At 41.2% G+C, this 27,526-nt stretch overlaps 1 protein-coding gene across 1 annotated transcript; it reads right to left on the bottom strand.

Moving 5' to 3' along the window:
* Positions 1 to 3,921: 3,921 nt before the first annotated feature.
* Positions 3,922 to 26,937, bottom strand: MUC16 (mucin 16, cell surface associated; the record flags this gene model as incomplete). Its single annotated transcript, XM_081939136.1, has 26 exons — positions 3,922 to 3,956; positions 4,523 to 4,695; positions 5,314 to 5,381; positions 5,498 to 5,640; positions 6,350 to 6,376; positions 6,905 to 7,077; positions 7,746 to 7,813; positions 7,921 to 8,063; positions 8,785 to 8,811; positions 9,523 to 9,695; positions 10,522 to 10,589; positions 10,843 to 10,985; positions 11,720 to 11,746; positions 12,322 to 12,494; positions 13,362 to 13,429; positions 13,681 to 13,823; positions 19,226 to 19,252; positions 20,188 to 20,360; positions 21,125 to 21,192; positions 22,902 to 23,044; positions 23,525 to 23,551; positions 24,100 to 24,272; positions 24,749 to 24,816; positions 24,927 to 24,990; positions 26,649 to 26,704; positions 26,860 to 26,937. The coding sequence occupies 26 exons, from the start codon at positions 26,935 to 26,937 to the stop codon at positions 3,922 to 3,924; spliced, it is 2,529 nt and encodes an 842-aa protein (XP_081795262.1).
* Positions 26,938 to 27,526: the final 589 nt, after the last annotated feature.

The raw sequence follows: 27,526 nt of genomic DNA, 5'->3' as shown, positions 1-27,526 counted from the left end.
GACGGCCTTGGTCGCGTTGGTCGATGATCTCTGGAGGGCCAGAGATAGGGGTTGTTCCTCTATCCTGGTCCTATAAGATCTGTCGGCGGCTTTTGATACCATCGACCATGGTATCCTATTGCCCGGCTGGGGGGGATGGGAGTTGGAGGCACCGTTCTGCGGTGGTTCGGCTCCTATCTCTCCGACCAGACGTAATGTGTGTTGGCAGGGGGGCAGAGGTCGACCCTGAGGCCACTCACTTGTGGGGTGCCTCAGGGGTCGGTCCTCTCGCCCCTCCTGTTCAACGCATATGTGAAGCCGCTGGGGGAGATCATCCGTGGTTTTGGGGTGGAGTATCATCTGTACGCTGATGATACCCAGCTGCACATTTCCACCCCAGACCACCCCAACGAGGCTGTCGAGGTGATGACCCGGTGTTTGGAAGCCATCGGGGTCTGGATGGGGGACAACAGACTCAAGCTCAACCCCTCCAAGACTGAGTGGCTGTGGCTACCGGCACCCCGGTTCAGTCAGTTGATTCCATCACTGACCATAGGGGGCGAGCAATTGCCCCCTGTGGAATGGGCGCGCAATTTGGGCATCCTCCTAGATGCCTGGCTGTCAATGGATGACCATGTGGCAGCCGTGGCAAGGGGGGCGTTCCACCAGGTTCGCCTGGTGCGCCAATTGCGCCCCCTACTGGACCGGGATGCCCTACGCACGGTCACTCATGCACTGGTGACATCTCGGCTGGACTACTGCAATGCCCTCTACATGGGGCTTCCCTTGGGACGCGCTCGAAGACTGCAGCTAGTCCAGAACGCAGCCGCGCGGGCTATTATGGGGAGTACTAGGTACTCCCACGTAACACCGCTCCTGCGCGAGCTGCACTTGCTGCCTGTGGTCTTTCGGGTGCGTTTCAAGGTGTTAATTACCATCTTTAAAGCGCTCCATGGCTCAGGACCTAGGTACTTGCGGGATCGCATCCTACCACACACTTCCCTGCGACCGATTCGCTCTCACAGGGAGGGACTCCTCCAGGTGCCGTCCACTAAGCAATGCCAACGGGCGGCGCCTAGGAGTAGAGCCTTCTCTGTGATGGGCCCAACCCTCTGAATGACCTCCCCCTCGATATCAGAACCACCACCGACTTCCGCTCCTTTCAACAAAAACTGAAGACTCACCTGTTCCGTTTAGCCGGCTTGGCCCATTCATAGTCTTATTCTACCTCCTGGCAGATATTTTAATTGGGTATTTTTAGGGGTTATTTAAATATTGTTTTTAGCTGCTTTGCTTTATGTACAGTTTCTTATTGCCTCCTCTTTTAGGTACTGAGTATGTAATTATGTTTGTACTTTCTATTTATTTATGTGTTTTATCTGACTGTACACCGCCCCGAGTCCCTTTGGGGAGAGGGGGCGGTATAAAAGTCCAAATAAAGTAAGTAAAGTAAATGGTTCTTTTCTTGACACTGCTTTCAATCATTTTTTCTTCTCACCAGTTTGACTATTTTGTTTGCCCCTGTTTATTTTCAAGCTCATTTCAAACAAACAGTGAAGCAAAGAAAATGTTTGGTATGAAAATGAGGGGCTGAGTGGCTAAGACGCTGAGCTTGTCGATCAAAAAGGCCAGCAGTTTGGTGGTTTGAATCCTTAGCGTCGCGTAACAGAGCTCCCGTTACTTGTCCCAGCTTCTGCCAACCTAGCAGTTCGAAAGCACATGAAAAAATGCAAGTAGAAAAATAGGGACCACCTTTGGTTCCGTGCATCTTTGGCATTGAGTCATGCCGGCTATTTGACCATGGAAATGTCTTTGGACAGCGCTGGCTCTTCGGCTTTGAAATGGAGATGAGCACCACCCCCTAGAGTCAGGAACGACTAGCACATATGTGTGAGGGGAACCTATACCTTTAATAGTGATGTTGAAAAATGGAATTGAAATAAACCATAGGTTCTTTCAAATGTTACAAGATGTGAGAGATCCATATTAGAATCCACTAATCCCCATATTAAGGCATTTAGGGATCAGTACAAAATTTCCAACTCATATTGCTTACCTTAATGTTGATAAACGACAGCTGATCAAATCAGGACCAATGTCACTGTTTTTCAATATATCTCCAAACTAGGTATAAAGAAAAAAAAACTATGTAATTGTTGCCAATAGTAAAACACTCTTACTGACTATATTATGAAAGTCATATGTGGAAGAGCTATTGGACTAAGTATACATAATACAATACAATAGTAGAGTTGGAAGGGACATTGGAGGCCTTCTAGTCCAACCCCCTGCCTAGGCAGGAAACCCTATACCGTTTCAGGCAAATGGCTATCCAACATCTTCTTAAAGACTTCCAGTGTTGGGGCATTCACAACTTCTGGAGGCAAGCTGTTCCACGGATTAATTGTTCTAACTGTCAGGAAATTTCTCCTCAGTTCTAAGTTGCTTCTCTCCTTGATTAGTTTCCACCCATTGCTTCTTGTTCTACCCTCAGGTGCCTTGGAGAATAGTTTGACTCCCTCTTCTTTGTGGCAACCCCTGAGATATTGGAACACTGCTATCATGTCTCCCCTAGTCCTTCTTTCTCTTAAGCTAAACATACCCAGTTCCTGCAACCGTTCTTCATATGTTTTAGTCTCCAGTCTGCTAATCATCTTTGTTGCTCTTCTCTGCACTCTTTCTAGAATCTCCACATCTTTTTTACATCGTGGCGACTAGAACTGAATGCAGTATTCCAAGTGTGGCCTCACCAAGGTATTATAAAGTGGCATCAACACTTCACGTGATCTTGATTCTATCCCTCTGTTGATGCAGCCTAGGACTGCATTGGCTTTTTTAGCAGCTGCTGCACACTGCTGGCTCATATTTAAATGGTTGTTCACTAGGACTCCAAGATCCCTTTCACAGTTACTACTACTGAGCAAGGTACCACCTATACTGTACCTGTGCGTTCCGTTTTTGTTGCCTAAATGTAGAACCTTACTCTTTTCACCATTGAATTTCATTTTATTAGATAGTGCCCAATGTTCAAGTTTGTCAAGATCCTTCTGTATCTTAAGCCTATCTTCTGGAGTGTTGGCTATTCCTGCCAGCTTGGTGTCATCTGCCAATTTGATGAGTTCCCCATTTATTCCCTCATCCAAATCATTGATGAAGATGTTGAAGAGTACTGGGCCTAAAACAGAGCCTTGGGGTACTCCACTGCATACTTCCCTCCATGTAGATGCAGTTCCATTGAGGACTACACGTTGAGTGCGGTTGGTCAGCCAGTTACGAATCCATCTGGTGGTGATGCTGTCTAACCCACATTCTTCTACTTTATCTAGTAGTAGGTTATGGTCTACCTTATCAAAAGCCTTAAGAACATTGTTGTTCTTACCAAATTAACAATGAATCGTTGTGTTGAGCTGAAAATCTTTGATGTGGGATCAGCCATCTGTGGCCTATAGTTCAAATTGGTTGCAGTGAAGTTGACCGTAAAGCATTCAGTTGCCACTGCAGCTTTGGAGGTGGGAGAAAGAGCTAGAAGAGATACAGTGAATCTCAGATATAGAAACCAGAGTTGATAGTGTATAATCAATCCATCAACACCATTTTGTATTTTGCATTTCCTGTCATGAACACAGTGGTGCATAACAGAAGTTTAAGAATGAGCATATGTTTTTCACAGTTTGAAATTAACTGTTATTCTTGAGGGAAATCAAGTTGGCCACGCCCACCTAGTCACATGACCAACCAGCTACTCCCACCCAGTCATATGACCAACCAGTTATATGACCATAAAGCTATGCCCGTCCAGTCACATGACCATCTAGCAACACCCACCAAGCAAGCCACTCCCACAGAACCGGTAGTAAGAAAAATTGAAACCCACTCCTGGGCTGGATGTTTTAGATTGTGTACCACAGTTGGAGTTCATGGCACAAGAAACTTCTGTAAAGTTTACTTACTAGTCTGAGGTGAATCTTCATGGTAATCTGAAATGGAAAGAGAGTTGCAAAAATGGAAAGAGAGTCACAAAAGAAGGCACAAGGACACACTGATAATGGGAAGTCGCTCTCAAGCTCTCCATCATGAGAAAAATAAGGTGCGACAAATTCCTCCAACACACTTCCAACTACTCTACGTCAACAAATTTCAGGTAGTAGGATTGTGAGTTATTCTGAAGATCCCCAAATAGCAGCAGTCTTTAGTTTAAGTAAACTAACTACACATAAAAGTGTCCACCTAGTCCAATGATTGCTTTTAGATTGCCGTGGGACACAGTCAGAAAAAAAGTCATCCAGAAGAACAGAGCCAGCAAGTCTAGAGTGCAAAACTCCATGAGGACCATGAGGTCTTACTAAATACTGTTGCCGTCTAGAAGTCATCTAGATTTTGGTACCCTGAAGTTGGTATTACCTAAAGAAAGTCTTAAGCACTCTGATGCTGTGACAAGGTGTCACAGAGAGGAACTTAAATTACATAACATTGATCAGATCCAATTCAGTTCTAGGCCAACCACATAATCTCTTTAGTCATGAAAACAATATCTGCTTCTTACCATTTACAAAAAGGCTCTTTGGGTCCAGATTGTACCTCTCCATCTTGGTGAAACCGTTGGTCTCAGTTCTGAATTTACGATATATGTTTACTCGATTAAAAGGGGGAGTAGTAGCGGTTTTGTGATAGCAGCAGACACTGTCTACACCGGTGTTCTTGCCCTCATTCACAGATCTGAGAATGAAAAGACACAACTTGAGATACACTCCGAGAAGCTCTAGAAAACTCCACAGAGGTAAAGTCACACCTTGATGTACCTGGAAGATTGAAATGTAAAAGGTGACATCTGCCAGATCAGACTTAATACAGATCTGTTGTATTATTGCAATCTTGATCATTTTGTTGACCCTGGTTTGTTCCATGAATGTGCCACCTCAAATTTTTCCTCCTGATTTAACTCCTTAGGATCCCCTCTGGGTATTTCCTAATTGATTTCATTCTTGAATGGCTCCCTACTTTAGAGGGGCACAGTTCTATAATCTTTTTGGAGTTTTTCAGTCAGGATTTTTAATCTGGTACTATTAAATTCTAAATTCCACTTCAAACCTGATTTTGGGGAGGCATGGAGGAAGCTAACCAGGGAGCCTCCAGCACAGTGATAGGAACAGAATATTGAAGCAAAGAAATGATTTGGGATTAAAGTGCAGGAAGGAGCCTTTTAGAGATTTCTATATCAATGTGATATGTTACAGACAAACTACGGGTTCGGTCAAAATGAGCCCATTTTGGACTCATTTCATCCCCATAACAGGATATTTACGTGTCACCCAAAAAAATCTCCATATTACCTACCTTAACATTGATAAACTGCAGTTGATCAAATCAGGACCAATGTCACTGTTTTTCAATGTATCTCTTAGCTAGGGATAAACAAAAAACTATGTAATTATTGCCAGTAGTAAAACACTATTGTGACTATATTATGAAAATCTTATGTGGAAGAGCTACTGGGGTAAGCATGCATTCGTCTCCTCACCAATTTACTGAAGACTCTTTGTGTTGAGCTGAAGAGCCTTGACTTGGGAATACTCATCTGTGGCCTATACATCAAATTATTTGTAGTGAAGTTGAGTGTAAAGCATTCGGTTGCCACTTGAGGTTTGGAAGTGGGAGAAACAGCTGGAAGAGAAATAATGGTTCTCACATATGGAAATCAGAACTGATGGTATATATAATACTACCCATCAACCACTTTTTTGTATTTTGCGGTTCCTGTCATGAGGTACATTACAGAAGTTTAAGAACAAGCAGATGCTTTTCACAGTTTGAAATTAACTGTTATTCTTGATCTGTTGTGGGTCCAGAAAAGGGCAAGAAGAATAAGCAAGGGCTGGAAACCAAGTTGTGCAATAGAAAATGGATGGGTTAAGTCTGGAAAACAGAGGCCTGAGCAGGATTATAGCAGAATATTTCAAGAATTTAAAAGGGTACTATACAAAAGAACATGGCCTGGTCTGTAAATTCCCACGATGAACAATAAATTCACAAGCCAGATTCTTGTTCAGTGTTACAGAAAAAAATCCTATTGGTCATAATCAGAAATGGAATATTGGAAACTAGTATCCACTCTGAAGATCTCTACTGAATACACCACTTTGGAAAGTGAGATGGTACACTGGTTGAAAGCTTTTACTGTCTGGAAAATCTTTTAATATTCAACCTACTCCTACATCCCTGTGTTTTCCATCTATGGCTCTTGGTAATAGCCTGTAGGGCATATTGCTTTACATGTTCTGCAATTGGTACATGTGGGACAAGTTTGGACGTTTTACATTAGACACCACAGTTGGGGTCCATGGCGGAAGAAACTTCTGTGAAGTGTACTTACTGGTCTGAGGTGATGCTTCATGATAATCTGAAATAGAAATGGAAAGAGAGTTGCAAAAATGGAAAGAAGTCACAAAGAAGGCACAAGAAGACACTGATATGGGAAGTTGCTCTCAAACTCCCCACTATAAGAAAAAGAAGATACAATAAATTCCTCCTACACACTTCCAAGTATTCCATGTCAATGAATCTCAAATAGTAGGATTCTGAATTATCCTGAAGGTCCTCAAATAGCAGCAGAAGTACGCCACTGTAAATTAAAGTGTCCACCTAGTCCAATGATTGCTTGTAGGAAGGTCCTAGGACAGTGTCAGGGAAAAATAATCCAGAACAACAGAGCTGAGGTGTTAATAAACACTGCTGTCATGTTGTGATCATCTAGATTTTTGTACCCCGAATTTGGTACAGCTAATGGACGTCTTGTAGCCCTCTAGCATCTCTCCAAGGTGTCACAGAGAGAAACTATCATTTAAGTTACACAACATTGGTCAGAACCGATTCCGTGCCACCCAACCTGATACTCTGTTTAGTCATGAAAGCAATATCTGCTTCTTACCGTTTACAAAAGGGCTGCCTGGGTCCAGATTGTACCTCTCCATCTTGGTGAAACCGTTGGTCTCGGTTCTGAATTTACGATATATGTTCACTCGATTAAAAGGGGGAGCAGTAGCATTTTTATGGTAGCAGCAGACACTGTTTACTCCGGTGTTCTTGCCCTGATTCACGGGTCTGAGAATGAAAAGACACAACTTGAGATATAAGCAGAGAAGCTGTAGAGGACTTTGGATGATTTCACATAGGTAATGTTGCACTTGGATCTACCTGGCAGGCCAAAAAGTAAAAAGTGAGGTATTCCAGTTCAGACTTAATAGAGGTCTGCTGAATTATTGCAAGCTTGACTATTGTGTTGATATTGGTTTGTTCCATGAGCGTCCCACTTCATATTTTTCTTCCCCCTGATTTAACTCTTCAGGATGCCCTCTGGGTATTTCCTAGCTGATTTCATTCTTGAATGGCTCTCTACAATTAGAGAGACACAGTTCTATCATCCTATTTTCGGAGTTTTTCAGTCAGTATCTTTAATGTGCTCTTCTTAAATTTTAAATTCCACTACAAATCTGATTTTGAGAAGCCATGGAGGAAGCTAACCAGGGAGCCTCCAGTACAGTGATAGGAACAGAATATTGAAGCGAAGAAATGATTTGGGATTAAAATGCAGGAAGGAGTCTTTTAGAGATTTCTATATCAATGTGATATGTTACAGACTGGAACTGAAACACACTAGGGGTTCACTCAAATATGACTAGATGTTGCGAGAAGTCCAGTTTAGAATCATTTCATCCCCATAACAGAATATTTATGGGTCACGAGAAAAGTCACGATCTCATATTACTTACACTAATGTTGATAAACTGCAGTTGATGAAATCAGGACCAATGTCACTTTTTTTCAATATATCTCTTAGCTAGGGATAAAGAAAAAACTATGTAAATAGTAAAACACTATTATGACTATATTATAAAAATCTTATGTGGAAGAGCTACTGGGGTAAGCATACATTCGTCCTCTCACCAATTTACTGAAGATTCTTTCTGTTGAGCTGAAGAGCTTTGACTTGGGAGTACTCATCTGTGGCCTATACATCAAATTATTTGTAGTGAAGTTGAGTGTAAAGCATTCAGTTGCCACTGAAGGTTTGGAAGTGGGAGAAACAGCTGGAAGAGAAATAATGTATTTCACATATGGAAAGCAGAGTTACATGGCACATAATCTATCAATCAACCACTGTTTTGTATCTTGCAGTTCGTGTCATGGACATGGGGTTTAGAAGTGAATTACAGAAGCTTAAGAACAAACAAATGCTTTTCACAGTTTGAAATTATCTATTACTCTTGATCTGGATCCAGAAAAGGGCAAGAAGGACGAGCAGGGGCTGGAAACCAAGTTGTGCAATAGAAAATTGATGGGTTAACCCCATAAAACAAAGATCTGAGCAGAACTATGGTAAAACCTTTCAAGAATGTAAATAAGTACTGTACAGAAGGGCATGGCCTGTTCTGTAAATTCCCAAGAAGCACAATAAATTCACAAGCCAGATTTTTGTTCAGTGTTAAAGGAAAATTCCTATTTGTCATAATCAGAGTTGGCATATCAGAAATCAGCATCCACTCTCTGTTTGAAGATCTCTAATAAACACGCCATTTCGGGAAGTGACATAGTGCACTAGTTGACAATTTCTACCATCTGGAAAATCTTCTAATATTTAACCTGCTCCTACATCCCTGTGTTTTCCACCCATGGCTTACGGCAAAAGCCTCTAGAACATACTGCTTTACTTGTTCTGCAATTGGTACTTGTGGGACAAATTGCACATTTTACATTGTGTACCACACTTGGAGTCCATGGCTCATGAAACTTCTGTAAATGTGTACTTACTGGTCTGAGGTAATTCTTCATGATAATCTGAAATGGAAAGAGAGTTGCAAAAATGGAAAGGGAGTCACAAAATAAGTCACAAGAGCATACTGAGATGGGAAGTTGCTCTCAAGCTCTCCTCCATGAGAAAAATAAGATACGATAAATTCCTCCTACACACTTTCAACTACTCCATGTCAACAAATCTCATATAGTAGGGTCTCAAATTATCCTAAAGGTCCCCAAATAGCAACAGTCTTTAGTTTAAGCAGGGCACTGTGAACTAACTCTATATAAAGTGCCTACCTAGTCCAATGTTCACTTCTAAGATGGTCCTGGGATAGCAAAATAACAGGAAAACTAATCCAGAAGAACAGAGCCAGCACTCTGGACAGCAAAACTCCAAATGATCATGAGGAGTTAATAAACACTGCTGCCCTAGTATGGTGATCTAGATTTATATCACTATATAGATTTATATAGTGTTTGTAAACAATGCTGCCATCTTGAATTAATCTAGATTTTAGAAGTCTGAATTTGGTAGAACTAAACGAAGTCTTGTAGCCCTCTGGCATCTCCCGATGGTGACACAGACAGGAACTATCACTTAAGTTACGTAACATTGGTCAAAACTGATTCAGTGCCGGTGAACCTCATAACCTGATAACCTGTGCAAACAGGCAGCATTATAAATTTCCTAAATAAACAAATGAATAAATAAATAAATCTGTTTAGTCATGAAAGCCATCTTCTTCTTACCATTAACAAAAAGGCTGTTTGGCTCCAAGTTGTATCTCTCCATCTTGGTGAAACCATTGGTCTCCTTTCTGAATTTTTTGTATACGTTTACTCGATCAAAAAGGGAAGCTGTAGCATTTTTATGGTAGCAGCAGACACTGTCTACTCTGGTGTTCTTGCCCTGATTCACAGGTCTGAGAATGAAAGGACAGATCAAGAAATATGTACAGAGAAGCTGTAGAGGAATTACGATGATTTCAAATACGTAAGGTTACACTTGGATCCACCTTGCAGGCCTAAAAGTAAAAAGTGAAGTCTTCCAGCTCAGAATTAATACAGGTCTGCTGTCTTTTTGCAACCTTTACGATTTTGTTGACAACTGCTTTGTTCCATGACTAGGCCACCTCACGTTATTCTTCCCCCTGGTTTAACTATTCAGGATCCCCCCTGGGTATTTTTTAGTTGATTTCATTCTTGAATGGCTTCCTACCTTAGCGGTTCTACCACCCTCTTTTTGGAGTTTTTCAGACAGTATTTTTAATCTGGTATTTCATTTTAAATTCCACTTTATATCCGATTGTGGGAAGGAGTGTAGGAAGCTAACGATGAAGCCTCTAGTGAAGTGATAGGAACTGAATATTGAAGCAAAGAAATGGTTTGGGATGAAAAGGAGTCTTTTAGAGATTTGTATATCAATCTGATATGTTACAGACTGAAGCTGAAACAAATAGGGGTTCTCTAAAATGGGTCTCTGCTCCCTGTCTTTGACATGCCAGAAATCATGCCATGCAAACAGGCGAAGCCCCACCGTAGGATGCAGGCAGCATATCAAACCATGCCCCCTCCGATCCATGGAAAAACCTCTTTCCACAGAAATGGTTCCTGGTGCCCAAAAGGTTGGGCAGCGCTGCTGTAAAATATGACTAGATGTTGCGAGATGTCCACATCAAAATCCTTTCGCCCCCATAACAGGGCATTTAGATATCACAACAACAAAAATCTCCATTCCATATTACCTACCTTAATGTTGATAAACTACAGTTGATCAAATCAGGACCAATCTTGCTGGTGTTCAATATCTGTCTCAGCTAGGTGTAATGGAAAAATGATTTATTGCTGGTGGTAAAACACGATTGCTGATTATTCTATAAGAAAATCTTATGTCGAAGAGCTACTGGGGTAAGTATGCATTTGTCAAATCCCCAATTTACATAAGAGACCCTGCCTTGGTTTAATGAAAAAACTATGTATTTATTGTGTATAGTAAAATGCTGTTACTGACTATATCATGAAAGTCCTAAGTGAAGAGTTATTAGACTAAGTATGCATTGATCTTCTTACCAAATTAACGAAGACTCGTTGTGTTGAGCTGAAAATCCTTGATGTGGGATCAGCCATCTGCGGCCTATAGATCAAATTGGTCGCAGTGAAGTTGACCGTAAAGCATTCAGTTGCCACTGGAGGTTTGGAGGTGGGAGAAGGAGCTAGAAGAGATACAGTGAATCTCAGGTATGGAAGCCAGAGTTGATGACATATAATGGCATATAATCAATCCAACAATAACTATTTTGTATTTTGCGGTTCCTGTCATGGACACAGAGGGTTCAGTGGTGCATTACATAAGCTTAAGAACAAGCAGATGCTTTCCACACTTTGAAAGTAACTGTTATTCTCGATCTGCTGTGGATCCAGAAAAGGGGAAGAAGCACAAGGAGAGGCTGAAAAGCAAGTTGTGCAAAAGAAAGTTTGATGGGTGAAGTCTTGAGAAGAGACAGCTGCACAGGACTATTGTAGCACTATTCAAGAATGTAAAGGAGTACTTTGCAGAAGGGCATTGCCTGTAAAGTCCCAAGATGCAGAATAAATTCATAAAGCAGTTTCTTGTTCAGTTCTACAGGAGACTTTCTAATGGTCAGACTCAGAATTGGAATATCAGAGATCAGTATCCACTCTCTGTTTGAAGATCTCTACTGAACACACCACTTTGGGCATTGAAATAGTATACTGGTTAACAGCTTTTACTATCTGAAAAATCTTCTAATATTAAACCTGCTCCCACATCCCTGTAGTTATCACCCATCGCCTGTGATAAAAAGCCTTTAGAGCATACTGCCATACTGCTCTGGAATTGCTTTATTTGGGACAAGGTTGGACATTTTAGATTGTGTACCACAGTTGGAGTTCATGGAAGAAAAAAATTTCTGTAACGTGTACTTACTGGTCTGAACTGTTGCTTCATGATAATCTGAAATGGAAAGAGAGTTGCAAAAATGGAAAGAGAGTCACAAAATAAGGCCCAAGACCACACTAAAATGGGAAGTCTCTCTGAAGCCCTCCACCATGAGAAAAACAAGATACAATAAATTCCTTCTACACTCTTCTAATAATTCCCCATCAACAAATCCCAGATAGCAGGGTTTCAAATTATCCCAAAGATCCCCAAATAGCAGCAGGCATTAGTTTAAAGAGGTCACTGTGATTAAGTCTGTATAAAGTGTCCACCTAGTCTAATGATTACTTGTAAGAAGCTTCTGGGACAGCATCAGAAAAAAATCATCCAGAAGAACAGAGACAGCAGGTCTGGACTTCAAAATTCCGAATGACCATGAGGTGTTTGTAAACACTGCTGCCATCTTGAATTAATCTAGATTTTAGAAGTCTGAATTTGGTAGAGCTAAAGAAAGTCTTGTCGCTCTCTGGCATCTCTCCAAGGTGTCGCAGAGAGAAACTATCATTAAGTTACATAACAATGGTCAGATCCAATTCAGTTCTAGGCCAACCTCATAACATCTTTAGTCATGAAAGCCATCTTCTTCTTACCATTAACAAAAAAGCTGTTTGGGTCCAGGTTGTACCTCGCCATCTTGGTGAAACCATTGGTGTCATTTCTGAATTTGTGATATATGTTCACTCGATCAAAAAGGGGAGCTGTAGTATTTTTATGGTAGCAGCAGACACTGTCTACTCTGGTGTTCTCGCCCTGATTCACAGGTCTGAAAATGAAAACACACAACCTAAGATGAATTCAGAGAAGCTATAGAGGACAGTGGTTAGAATGTAGTGCTGCAGGCAACTTCTGCTGCCTGCCGGCTGCCTGCAGTTTAGTAATTCGAATCGCACCAGGCTCAAGGTTGATTCAGCGTTCCATCCTTCCAAGGTTGATAAAAATGGCGACCCAGATTGTTTGAGGCAATATGCTAACTCTGTAAAACCGCTTAGAGATAGCTGTAAAGCACTAAGAAGCGGGTTATAAGTCTAAATGCTATTGCTATTTCACAGAGGTAAGGTCGCAATTGGATCTACCTGGAAGATTGAAATATAAAAGGTGACATCTTCCAGATCAGACTTAATACATATCTGCTGAAATATTGTAACCTTGACCATTATGTTGACACTATTTTGTTCCATGAATGCGCCACCTCACATTTTTCCTCCCCCTGATTTAACTATTAAGGGTCCCCTCTGGGTATTTCCTAGCTGATTTCATTCTTGAATGGCTCCCTGCATTACAGGGGCACAGTTTTATCACCTTTTTGCAGTTTTTCAGTCAATATTTTTAATCTGATGTTATTAAATTTTAAATTCCATTTCAAATGTAATTTTGGGAAAGCATGAAGGAAAATAACAAGGGAGCCTCTAGTGCAGTGATAGGAACTGAATATTGAAGCAAAGAAATGATTTGAGATAAAAATGCAGGAAGGAGTGAATATATCAATGAGATATGTTACAGGCTGAAACTGAAGCAAACTGTTTTCCTAAAATATGACTAGATGTTGCGAGAAGTCCATATCAGAATCCTTTCACCCCCATAACAGAGCATTTAGGTATCATGAAAGAAATCTCCATTCTATATTACCTACCTTAATGTTGATAAACTACAGTTGATCAAATCAGGACCAATCTTGCTGGTGGTCAATATCTGTCTCAGCTAGGTATAATGGAAAAATGATTTATTGCTGGTGGTAAAACATGATTGCTGATTATTTTATGAAAATCTTATGTCGAAGAGCTACTGGGGTAAGTATGCATTTGTCCAATCACCAATTTACATAAGAGACCCTGCCTTGGTTTAATGAAAAAACTATGTATTTATTGTGTATAGTAAAATGCTGTTACTGACTATATCATGAAAGTCCTAAGTGAAGAGCTATTGGACTAAGTATGCATTGATCTTCTTACCAAATTAACGAAGACTCGTTGTGTTGAGCTGAAAATCCTTGATGTGGGATCAGCCATCTGCGGCCTATAGATCAAATTGGTCGCAGTGAAGTTGACCGTAAAGCATTCAGCTGCCACTGGAGGTTTGGAGGTGGGAGAAGGAGCTAGAAGAGATACAGTGAATCTCAGATATTGAAACCAGAGTTCATAGCATATAATCAATCCATCAATCACTATTTTGCATTTTTCACTTTCTATCATGGACACTGGGGATTCCGTGGTGCATTAGAGAAGTTTAAGAACAAGCAGATGCTTTCCATACTTTGAATGTAACTGTTATTCTTGATCTGCTGTGGATCCAGAAAAGGACAAGAAGCACAAGGAGAGGCTGAAAGGCAAGTTGTGCAAAGATTGATGGGTGAAGTCTTGAGAAGAGACAGCTGCACAGGACTATGGTAGCACTATTCAAAGGAGTACTTTGCAGAAGGGCATGGCGTGTAAATTCCCAAGATGCAGAATAAATTCATAAAGCAATTTCTTGTTCAGTTCTACAGGAGACTTTCTAATGGTCAGAATCAGAGTTGGAATATCAGAAATCAGTATCCACTCTCTGAAGATCTCTACTGAACACACCACTTTGGGATTGAAATAGTATACTGGTTAACAGCTTTTACTATCTGAAAAATCTTCTAATATTAAACCTGCTTCTGCATCCCTGTAGTTATCACCCATCGCCTGTGATAAAAGCCTTTAGAGCATACTGCCATACTGCTCTGCAATCGGTATATTTGAGGCAAGGTTGGATATTTTAGATTGTATTTTAGCTGAAGTTCATGGCTCAAAGAATATCTGTAAAGTGTACTTACTGGTCTGAACTGTTGCTTCGTGATAATCTGAAATGGAACGATAATTGCAAAAATGAAAAGAGAGTCACAGAAGAAGGCACAAGAGCACACTAAAATGGGAAGTCTCTCTGAAGCCCTCCACCATGAGAAAAACAAGATACAATAAAATTCCTTCTACACTATTCTAATAATTCCCCATCAACAAATCCCAGATAGCAGGGTTTCAAATTATCCCAAAGATCCCCAAATAGCAGCAGGCATTAGTTTAAAGAGGTCACTGTGATTAAGTCTGTATAAAGTGTCCACCTAGTCTAATGATTACTTGTAAGAAGCTTCTGGGACAGCATCAGAAAAAAATCATCCAGAAGAACAGAGACAGCAGGTCTGGACTTCAAAATTCCGAATGACCATGAGGTGTTTGTAAACACTGCTGCCATCTTGAATTAATCTAGATTTTAGAAGTCTGAATTTGGTAGAGCTAAAGAAAGTCTTGTCGCTCTCTGGCATCTCTCCAAGGTGTCGCAGAGAGAAACTATCATTAAGTTACATAACAATGGTCAGATCCAATTCAGTTCTAGGCCAACCTCATAACATCTTTAGTCATGAAAGCCATCTTCTTCTTACCATTAACAAAAAAGCTGTTTGGGTCCAAGTTGTACCTCGCCATCTTGGTGAAACCATTGGTGTCATTTCTGAATTTGTGATATATGTTCACTCGATCAAAAAGGGGAGCTGTAGTATTTTTATGGTAGCAGCAGACACTGTCTACTCTGGTGTTCTCGCCCTGATTCACAGGTCTGAAAATGAAAACACACAACCTAAGATGAATTCAGAGAAGCTATAGAGGACAGTGGTTAGAATGTAGTGCTGCAGGCAACTTCTGCTGCCTGCCGGCTGCCTGCAGTTTAGTAATTCGAATCGCACCAGGCTCAAGGTTGATTCAGCGTTCCATCCTTCCAAGGTTGATAAAAATGGCGACCCAGATTGTTTGAGGCAATATGCTAACTCTGTAAAACCGCTTAGAGATGGCGGTAAAGCACGAAGAAGCGGGTTATAAGTCTAAATGCTATTGCTATTTCACAGAGGTAAGGTCACACTTGGATCTACCTGGAAGATTGAAATATAAAAGGTGACATCTTCCAGATCAGACTTAATACAGATCATCTGAATTATTGCAACTTTGACAATTTTGTTGACAATGGTTTGTTCCATGAGTGTGCCACCTCACATTTTTCTCCCCCTGATTTAACTATTTAGAATCCCCTCTGGGCATTTCCTAGCTGATTTCATTCTTGAATGGCTCCCTGCATTTCGGAGACACAGTTTTGTCATCCTCTTTTTGCAGTTTTTCAGTCAGTGTTTCTAATCTGGTGTTATTAAATTTTAAATTCTATTTCAAACCTAATTTGGGGAAGATCTGGAGGAAGCTAACCAGACAACTGAATATCGAAGCAAAGAAAGTATTTGTTTGTTTGTTTTGTTTGTTTTTATTGGATTTATATGCCGCCCTCTCCCAAAGGACTCAGGGCAGCATACAACATTAAAAAACACACATCCCAAAAGTTAAAAAAAGTAAATATATATCCAAAAAAACTAATCGAATTTATGGAACAATACATTTAAAAAATGAGTTAAAATTAACAGGCCAGGCTGGCTTGCTGGAAAAGCCAACTTTTTAGGGCGCGTCGGAAGGACTGGAGGTCAGGGATTATGTGAAGCTCCGGGGGCAGCTCATTCCAGAGGGAAGGTGCTCCCACAGAGAAGGCTCTCTCCCTGGGGGTCACCAGCCGACACTGCCTGGCCGACGGCACCCTGAGCAGGCCAATTCTGTGGGATCGTACTGGATGGTGGGAGGCTACTGGTGGCAGTAGGCAGTCTCGCAGGTACCCTGGGCCTAAGCCATGGAGCGCTTTAAAGGTCATAATTAATACCTTGAATAGCACCCGGAAAACAACCGGCAACCAGTGCAGGCCGCCTAAAAGGGGTGTAACATGGGAGCACCTAGGTACCCCCATGACAACCAGCACAGCCACATTCTGGACCAGCTGAAGCCTCCGGGTGCTCTTCAAGGGCAGCCCCATGTAGAGAGCATTGCAGTAGTCCAGGCGAGAAAGGACGAGGGCATGAGTGACTGTGCGCAGAGCATCCCGATCCAGGAAGGGGCGCAACTGACGTACCAGGTGAACCTGGTAAAAGGCCCCCCTGGTCACGGCCATCAGGTGTTCTTCTAAACTAAGCCATGTATCCAGGAGGACTAAAATTTCTCCCCCTATCACCAAAGATGGAACAAGGTGTACGAATCTGGATGACGGAAACCACAGCCACTCAGTCTTGGAGGGATTGAGCTTGAGCCTGTTCCTCCCCATCCAGATCCGCACAGCCTCCAGGCATCGGGACATCACGTCGAGGGCATCGTTTGGGTGGTTTGGGGTAGAGACGAAAAGTTGGGTATCATCAGCATATTGATGATATCATACCCCAAAACCACGGATGATCTTCATATATATGTTGAACAGCGGTTTCATATATATGTTGAACATTTGAGATACAAATGCAGGAAGAGTCTTTTAGAGATTTCTATATCAATGTGATATGTTACAGGCTGAAACTAAAACAAACTATGAGTTCTCTAAAATATGACTAGATGTTGTTAGAAGTCCCTATCAGAATCCTTTCACCCCCATAACAGAGCATTTAGGTATCACGAAAAAAAATCTCCATTCTATATTACCTACCTTAATGTTGATAAACTACAGTTGATCAAATCAGGACCAATCTTGCTGGTGGTCAATATCTGTCTCAGCTAGGTATAATGGAAAAATGATTTATTGCTGGTGGTAAAACATGATTGCTGATTATTTTATGAAAATCTTATGTCGAAGAGCTACTGGGGTAAGTATGCATTTGTCTCCTCACCAATTTACATAAGAGACCCTGCCTTCGTTTAATGAAAAAACTATGTATTTATTGTCAATAGTAAAATACTATTGCTGACTATATTATGAAAGTCCTAAGTTAAGAGCTATTGGACTAAGTATGCATTGATCTTCTTACCAAATTAACGAAGACTCGTTGTGTTGAGCTGAAAATCCTTGATGTGGGATCAGCCATCTGCGGCCTATAGATCAAATTGGTCGCAGTGAAGTTGACCGTAAAGCATTCAGTTGCTACTGGAGGTTTGGAGGTGGGAGAAGGAGCTAGAAGAGATACAGTGAATCTCAGGTATGGAAGCCAGAGTTGATGGCATATAATGGCATATAATCAATCCAACAATCACTATTTTGTATTTTGCGGTTCCTGTTATGAACACAGGGGATTCAGTGGTGCATTACAGAATAAGCAGGTGCTTTTCACACTTTGAAAGTAACTGTTATTCTCGATCTGCTGTGGATCCAGAAAAGGGGAAGAAGCATGAGGAGAGACTGAAAAGAAAGTTGTGCAAAAGAACGATTGATGTGTTACGTCTTGAGAAAAGATAACTGCACAGGACTATGGTAGCACTATTCAAGAATGTAAAGGAGTACTTTGCAGAAGGGCATGGCCTGTAAAGTCCCAAGACGCAGAATAAATTCACAAGATAGATTCTTGTTCAGTGTTGTAGAACAATTTCTAATGGTACTAATTAGAATTGCAATATCAGAAATCAGCATCCAGTCTCTCTGTTTGAAGATCTCTACTGAACAGACCATTTTGGGGGTTGACATGGTACACTAGTTAACACCTTTTACTGTCTGGAAAATCTTCTCAATATTAAACCTGCTCCTACATCCCTGTAGTTTCCACCCATTGCTTGAGCCAGAAGCCTCTAGGGTGGACATGTGAAACTCAAGGACTGAGGGCCAAATCTGTTCTGTGATGGGCAGCGGGGCCATCCTGGTTATGGTGAGTGGCAGGCCCCTTCCCCCTTGGCCCCCGCCCACCGCAACCTGGCTGGGTGCTCCCCTTGGGCACATGCCCTGGAGGCGGCAAGTGCATGGTGTGTAGACTTTTGGTTGGTGTGCATTTACAAAAGAGTCCCCTCACTTGTAGAAAAGTGCTAGGGAGAAAAAAGGTGTACTTAAGCATGTTTTGCCCTAGTTCCTCAACGTGTCCACTGTATTTCTCAAATTCATTATATTTTTGTTTTTTCACACTGTGAAAAGCGTAATGTGATAATAAAACAATTTGTATATCTGAATTGTACAATTTTCTAAAATATTCTATTATAAAGAAAAGGTAAGAAAGTGAAAAAGCATAAATATATAAGCCTAACATTTATGCCACAAAAAGATGAACTACTCATAAAATAACTATTGTAGATAAGATAAACAACTAGTGCTCTAGGGCTGACCCAACCAGACTGAACTATTTTTGTCTATTGCTTCTAAGTACTCTACGCAATTTTTGAAAATGTTCCTGAATCTTCATGTGTAAATATGATTTTTGAACACTTGTTCTCCAAAATGCTAAACATATTTCTATTCAGGAAAAATGAAACATTAATTCACTCCTGAACTAATATAATACATAGTCTTACATGCAACTGGCCCTTTGAGGGCAACTACTATTGTATGTAAGATTATGTATTATATTAAACTATGTATTATATTTAGAACCCCTGCTCTAGGGCATAATGCTTTACTTGCTCTGCATTCGGTGTATTTGAGACAGGTTTGGACATTTTAGATTGTGTACCACAGTTGGAGTTCATGTCACAAGAAACTTCTGTAAAGTGTACTTACTGGTCGGAAGTGATGCTTCATGATAATCTGAAATGGAAAAAGAATTGCAAAAATGGAAAGAGTCACAAAAGAAGGGCCAAGACCACACCTCACAAAGGAAGACCCAAGACCACTCTCAATCTCTCTACCACGAGAAATATATAATAAAGCCCTCCTACATACTTCTAATTATTCCATTTCAACAAATCTTAGATAGTAGGGTTGCAAATTATCCCAAGATCCCCAAATAGGAGCAGTCTTTTAGTTCAAATAGGCCACTGTGACTAACTCTATATAAAGTATCCACCTAGTCCAGTGATGGCTAACCTGTGTATTGTCACATGCTGAAAACGTGCGAGCCCGCACCCATAATGCAGTGTGTGCATGACACCCCCGCATTCCCTGCCCCCTGTGCATGTGCATGCAACCATCCTGCACTCCCCATGCCCATGTGACGCCCTCCGTGACCCATTTTGGGCCTATTAGGCCTCCCTGCAGCTTCCTGGAAGCAAAAATGGGCCGCGGGGGGGGGGGAATACTGCACCCCCAAGCTCCCCCTTGCATGCATGTGTGACCCTGCCCACCCCACCATGCATGCAAGCGGATCTCTCTCATGCATTCCGCCATCTGCACATGCGCAGCAGACACCCAAAAACCAGAGGGTGGTTCGCCATCACGGACCTAGTCCAATGATTGCTTACAAGAAGGTTCTGGGACAGCAATAGAAAAAGAGCATTCAGTAGTACAAAGCCACCACGTGATGAAATGACCATGAGGTGTTAATAAACACTGCTGCTATCTTGTGAGCATCTAGATTTTAGTAGCCTGGTAGAGCTAAAGAAAGTCTTGTGGCCATCTGGCATCTCTCCAAGGTGTCACAGAGAGAAATTATCATTTAACTTACATGACATTGGTCAGAACCGATTCCATACCAGCCAACCTCATACTCTTATTTAGTCATGAAAGCAATATCTGCTTCTTACCATTTACAAAAAGGCTATCTGGGTCCAGATTGAACCTCTCCAACTTGGTGAAACCGTTGGTCTCATTTATGAATTTACGATATGTCTTCACTCGATCAAAAGGGGGAGCAGTAGCGGTTTTGCGGTAGCAGCAGACACTGTCTATTCTGGTGTTCTTGCCCTGATTCACGGGTCTGAGAATGAAAAGACACAACTTGAGATACACTCAGAGAAGCTGTAGAAAACTCCACAGAGGTAAGGTCACACTTGGATCTGCCTGGCAGGCCAAAAAGTAAAAGGTGAGAGCTTTCAGTTCAGACTTAATACAGGTCTGCTGTATTATTGCAACTTCGTCCATTTTGTTGACACTGGTTTGTTCTATTTGCGTGCCACCTCATTCCCCCCTCCCCCCTGGTTTAAGTATTCAGGATCCCCTTTGGGTATTTCCTAGCTGACTTCATTCTTGAATGGCTCCCTTCAATTAGAGGAACACAGAACTATCAAACTCTTTTTGGAGTTTTTCAGACAATCTGGTATATCATTTTAAATTTCACTTTATGTCCGATTGTGGGAAGGAATGGAGGAAGTTAACCATGGAGCCTCTAGTGAAGTGATAGGGACTGAATATTGAAGCAAAGAAATGGTTTGGGATGAAAAGGAGTCTAGCGATTTGTATATCTGATATGTTACAGACTGAAGCTGAAACAAACTAGGGGTTCTCTAAAATGGGTCTCTGGTCCCCACCGTGGGATGCAGGCAGCATGTCAAACCATGCCCCCTCCGATCCATGGAAAAACCTCTCTCTCTACAGAAATGGTTCCTGGTGCCCAAAAGGTTGGGGAGCGCTGCTGTAAAATATGACTCGATGTTGCGAGACGTCCATATCAGAATCCTTTCACCCCCATAACAGGGCATTTAGGTATCACCCCAAAAAAAATCTCCATTCCATATTGCCTACCTTAATGTTGATAAACTACAGTTGATCAAATCAGGAACAATCGTGCTGGTATTCAAGATCTGTCCCAGCTAGGTGTAAAGGAAAAACAATTTATCGCGGTGGTAAAACACAATTGCTGATTATTTTATGAAAATCTTATGTGGAAGAGCTACTAGGGTAAGTAGAAATAAAATTCTTTATACCACCAGCCTTGAAATTTTAGGCCTGGATAACCCTGAAATACGCCGTCTACGTTTCAACCTAAGCTTAGTACACAAGATCATCTGCCATTACGTCCTACCTGTTAGTGACTACTTTAACGTCAATCGCAATAACACAAGGGCTATCAATAGATACAAACTAAATGTAATCTGCTCTAATCTTGATAGCAGAAAATATGACTTCAACAATAGAATAGTAAATGTCTTGAACACTCTACCTGATCCTGTTGTTAGTTCATCTAATCCCATACCTTTTACCTTAAACTTTCTACCGTGGACCTTATACATTTCTTAAGAGGTCCATAAAGGGGGGGGGGGGGTGCATAAGCGCACCAGCATGCCTACCGTCCCTGTCCATTTATATTTACTTATTTCATGTATTTATGGCTATGTTTTGCTTACTTATATTCATTTATTTGTGTCATTTTTTCATGTGTCCATGTCCATGTCTATACTGATACTTGTTTCCTTTAATTATTGACAAATGAAATAAATTAATAAATAAGTATGCATTTATCTTCTCACCAATTTACATAAGAGAACTTGCCTTGGTTTAATGAAAAAACTATGTATTTACAATACAATACAATAGTAGAGTTGGAAAGGACCTTGGAGGTCTTCCAGTCCAACCCCTTGCCTAGGCAGGAAACCCTATACCGTTTCAGACAAATAGCTATCCAACATCTTCTTAAAGACTTCCAGTGTAGGAGCATTCACAACTTCTGGAGGCAAGCTGTTCCACTGATTAATTGTTCTAACTATCAGGAAATTTCTCCTCAGTTCTAAGTTGCTTCTCTCCTTGATTAGTTTCCACCCATTGCTTCTTGTTCTACCCTCAGGTCCTTGGAGAATAGTTTGACTCCCTCTTCTTTGTGGCAACCCCTGAGATATTGGAACACTGCTATCATGTCTCCCCTAGTCCTTCTTTCTCTTAAACTAAACATACCCAGTTCCTGCAACCGTTCTTCATATGTTTTAGTCTCCAGTCCCCTAATCCTCTTTGTTGCTCTTCTCTGCACTCTTTCTAGAATCTCCACATCTTTTTTACATCGTGGCGACCAGAACTGAATGCAGTATTCCAAGTGTGGCCTTACCAAGGCATTATAAAGTGGTATTAACACTTCACGTGATCTTGATTCTATCCCTCTGTTGATGCAGCCTAGGACTATGTTGGCTTTTTTGGCAGCTGCTGCACACGGCTGGCTCACATTTAAATGGTTGTCCACTAGGACTCCAAGATCCCTTTTACAGTTATTACTACTGAGCAAGGTACCACCTATACTGTACCTGTGCATTCCATTTTTGTTGCCTAAATGTAGAACCTTACTCTTTTCACCATTGAATTTCATTTTATTAGATAGTGCCCAATGTTCAAGTTTGTCAAGATCCTTCTGTATCTTAAGCCTATCTTCTGGAGTGTTGGCTATTCCTGCCAGCTTGGTGTCATCTGCAAATTTGATGAGTTCCCCATTTATTCCCTCATCCATTTATTGTGTATAGTAAAATGCTGTTACTGACTATATCATGAAAGTCCTAAGGGAAGAGCTATTGGACTAAGTATGCATTGATCTTCTTACCAAATTAACGAAGAGTCGTTGTGTTGAGCTGAAAATCCTTGATGTGGGATCAGCCATCTGCGGCCTATAGATCAAATTGGTCGCAGTGAAGTTGATCGTAAAGCATTCAGCTGCCACTGGAGGTTTGGAGGTGGGAGAAGGAGCTAGAAGAGATACAGTAAATCTCAGGTAGGGAAACCAGAATTGATGGCATATAATCAATCCATCAATCATTATTTTGTATTTTTTACTTTCTGTCATGGCCACAGGGGATTCCGTGGTAAATTACATAAGCTTAAGAACAAGCAGGTGCTTTTCACACTTTGAAAGTAATTGTTATTCTTGATCTGCTGTGGATCCAGAAAAGGGCAAGAAGCACAAGGAGAGGCTGAAAAGCAAGTTGTGCAAAAGGGAAGATTGATGGGTGAAGTCTTGAGAAGAGAAAACTGCACAGATCTTCTAATATTCTAAGCCTGCTCCTACATCCCTGTAGTTATCACCCACCGCCTGTGATAAAAGCCTTTAGAGCATACTGCCATAGTGCTCTGGAATTGCTTTATTTGGGACAAGGTTGGACATTTTAGATTGTATACCACAGTTAGAGTTCATGGAACAAAAAAAACCATTCTGTAAAGTGTACTTACTTGTCTGAACTGTTGCTTCATGATAATCTGAAATGGAAAGAGAGTTGCAAAAATGAAAAGAGAGTCACAAAATAAGGCCCAAGACCACAATAAAATGGGAAGTCTCTCTGAAGCCCTCCACCATGAGAAAAATAAGATACAATAAATTCCCCCGACACACTTCCAATTATTTGACGCCAACAAATCTCAGATCACAGGGTTGCAAATTATCTGAAGGTCCCCAAATAGTCTTTAATTTTAGTATGCCCCTATGAAGTAACTCCTAGATAAAATGTCCATCTAGTGGTTGCTTGTAAGAAGGTCTTAAGACAGCATCCAAGAAAAGTCACCGAGAAGCCCCGAGGCAGTAGGCTTGGACTGCAAAACTGCAAATGACAGTAAACCCTGCTTCTGTGTAGTGGTCATCTAGATTTTAGTAGCGCAAACTTGGTATACCTGAAGAAAGTCTTGCAGCCCTCTGGCATCTCTCCACTGGGTCACAGAGAGGAACTATCCCTTAACTTACATAACAGAATCAATTCAATTCCATCCAACCCATAACCTCTTTAGTCATGAAAGCAATATCTGCTTCTTACCATTAACAAAAAGGCTCTCTGGGTCCAAGTTGTACCTCTCCATCTTGGTGAAACCGTTGGTCTCGTTTATGAATTTACGGTATGTCTTCACTCGATCAAAAGGGAGAGCAGTAGCAGTTTTACGGTAGCAGCAGACACTGTCTACTCCGGTGTTGTTGCCCTGATTCACAGGTCTGAGAATGAAAAGACACAACTAGAAAGCTACTCAGAGAAGCTGTAGAGGACTTTGGATGATTTCACATAGGTAATGTTCCTCTTGGATCTACCTGGCAGGCTAAAAAGTAAACAGTGAGGTCTTCCAGTTCAGACTTAATGCAGTTCTACCATCCTCTTTTCGGAATTTTTCAGACAGTATTTTTAATCTGGTGTTTTATTCCTCTTCAAACCTTATTGTGGGGAGGAATAGAAGTGGAGGAAGCTAACCATGGAGCCTCTAGTGAGGTGATAGGAAGTGAATATAGAAGGAAGGAAATTATTTGGGATATAAATACAGAAGGGAGTCTTTTAGAGATTTGTATATCAATATGATATGTTAGGGACTTTTACTGAAACGAACTGGGTTATCTCGTAGATTAAATGTTGCGAGTAATCATCCCCTTAACGGGGCATTTGTGCATCATGAAAAAAAATCTCCATCCATGTTACTTACCTTAATGTTGATAAACTGCAATTGATGAAATCAGGACCAATGTCACTGTTTTTCAATATATCTCCTAGCTAGATATAAAGAAAAAACTGTAATTATTGCTAATAGTAAAACACTATTGTGACTATATTATGAAAATCTGATGCGGAAGAGCCACAGAGGTAAGCATTTATGTCCTTACCAATTTACCGAAGATTCTTTGCGTTGAGCTGAAGATCTTTGACTTGGGATTACTCATCTGTGGCCTATAAATCAAATTATTTGTAGTGAAGTTGAGCGTAAAGCATTTAGTTGCCACTGGAGGTTTGGAAGTGGGAAAAACAGCTGGAAGAGAAATAATAGATCTCAGATATGGAAGCCAAAATTAATAGCATATTATCAATGTATCAATCACTATTTTGTATTTTGCAGTAGATGTTATGATCAGTGATATTTCTGTATTGGATAATTTAAGATAATGGATCTCCGTTATAGAAACCAAAGCTGATGGCACATCATCTTTCCTTCCTTCCTTCCTTCCTTCCTTCCTTCCTTCCTTCCTTCCTTCCTTCCTTCCTTCCTTCCTTCCTCCCTCCTCCATTGCACTTTGCACATCATATCATGAACTCAGTTCAGTTGTGCATTACAGTAACACAAGTTTGGCACCTGGGATATAGGTTCCATATTTTGAAAGTACAGTTAGTCTTCCACTTTCGACCACAACTGAGCCCAAAATTTCTGTGGCTAAGCGAGACGGTTATTGTTAAGAGAGTTTTGCCCCATTTTATGATCTCTCTTGCAACAATTGTTAAGTGAGTTACTGAAGTTGTTAAGTTAATAGCCCAGTTGTTACGTAAATCTGGCTTCCCCATTGACTTTGCTTGTCAGAAGGTCGCAAAAGATGATCACATGACCCCATCGTGAATATATGCCAGTTGCCAAGCATCCGAATTTTGATCATGTGACCATGGGGATGCTGCAACGGTCATAAGCATGCAAAACGATCCTAAGTCACTTTTTTGGGGGCCATTGGAACTTCAAATTGTAATTAAGTGAATGATTTAAATGGTTGAGAGCGGTTTAGAATGGTCAAGAACTACCTATAATTGCAATTTATTATTGGTTATTGGTCCAGAACATCCTGGCCATATGTGATATGCTCTCATTTATTTTATATCTTGCTCAAATATTTTGCTCTCGTCCTATCCAAATGCTTTGATTGCACATGTAATCCTAAACTTCTCCCCTGTTATCTGAACTCAAGACAAGTGCCCTCCCCCTGGAAGTGGGGACAACACATTGCCCACAGGACAAGCTGTTAGGATTTGGACATATAAATAAGTGACTACATAAATTACTGCTTTGGATGAAACTTTGATCTTGGAATATGACAGCAAACAGCTTCTCACTAATATTGTTTGGATTTAATATTTGAATTTTAAATCGTCTTGAAAGAGGACAAAGTATTTCTCAACCCATGCTTCTAACAAACACAGTATCTCCAGATCAAGAGAAAGCGTGTGTCTGTGTCTGTCTGTGTTGGTCTTGGAGACCATGAAGTGAAAAACAAATTGGGCAGAGCAGCAGGAATGGCCCGTGATAGAACTGCAGGAAGGAGTGGCGATTTGTTGCGCTTTGAAAGGTGCCAAATTGGAAAGGATTTGGCATCTACTTCAGAAACACTGTGAAAAGTGACATCCTTTGAGAGCTTTGCAGGGAGGGGAAATAAACTTCTTCACAGCTCTGCCTGTATCTATATATGTAACTTGCTGGGCTTCATTACAGGGATGTGTGTGATTTATTAATACTCCTTTTTTGGATCTGTGATTTATTTAACCGATCAGCAGTAAATCACTGCAGAGCAGCACCTAATTCCTGAGAATGAATTAGAGTAACCTAGAACACGTTGCAAAAACAAGCTTACCTGTCCTTGTCTCTGAAGTAGAAGTTGATATTATATTTGTGGGGGGTGTAGAAGTCCTGAAGGGGCCCAAGCTCGTCATACTCATCTCAGGAGGACTAACAGATTCCATTTGGTGGGAGACTGAAGAAACTAAAGTGGAAGTAGTAGAGATCTCTCCTCCTAAAGGAATCAAAGTAGTTCCCTCTAGAATGGAAGGGGTGGTAGACGTCACAAGCGATTCTTCCAGTTTCATAGTGCTGCTCTCTGGGGAAGATGTGGAGGATACTAGGATCTCTGGAGTTGGTGTCATGGTCTTAGAAATAAATGTGGTTATTCTGCTTCCTACTGATGCCGTAGAAGGCACTGTACTCGCTAAAGAACTGGCTGTGATTGATTTAGGTGTGGTAGCCCCTGGAGAAGTAGCTAAGTACTTTGTGGTGATAGAATGTTGAGTAGTCATTTCTGAAGAACTAGTAGTCTTTATAGAGCTGGAGGTCATTGTGGTCACTGGGGAAGAAGTGGTTGTTGCTGTTGTTGCGGATTCCAACATGGTAGTTTGTAGAGAAGTAGTTGAGTATTCCATGGTCGTTGGAAGTTGAGTAGTGGTTTTTGTTGTACTACTACTAATTGTGGAACTCTCAGGGAAAGGGCTGGAGGGCATTGTGGTCTCTGGGGCAGATGTGGTAGTTTGTGATGTGGTGGATGCAGTCAAGGTGGTTGGTGGGAATGCTACGGAGACTGCTGTGCTCTCTGGAATCGTACTTGTGGTTTCCATAGTGGGAGAAATCACCATGCTACTTTTTCCTGACGCTGTAGTGCTTTTTGGAGCAGCCGTAGGTGTTTCTGATGTGATGGATTCAAACATGGTGGTCTCTGGCAAAGGTGTGGAGTATGCTGGG

This window comes from Natrix helvetica, assembly GCF_964273705.1.
Source record: "Natrix helvetica genome assembly, chromosome: 1".
Lineage (NCBI taxonomy): Eukaryota > Metazoa > Chordata > Lepidosauria > Squamata > Natricidae > Natrix > Natrix helvetica.
Note: the sequence above shows the minus strand (reverse complement) of the source record. Positions and strands in the feature narration are given on the sequence as shown.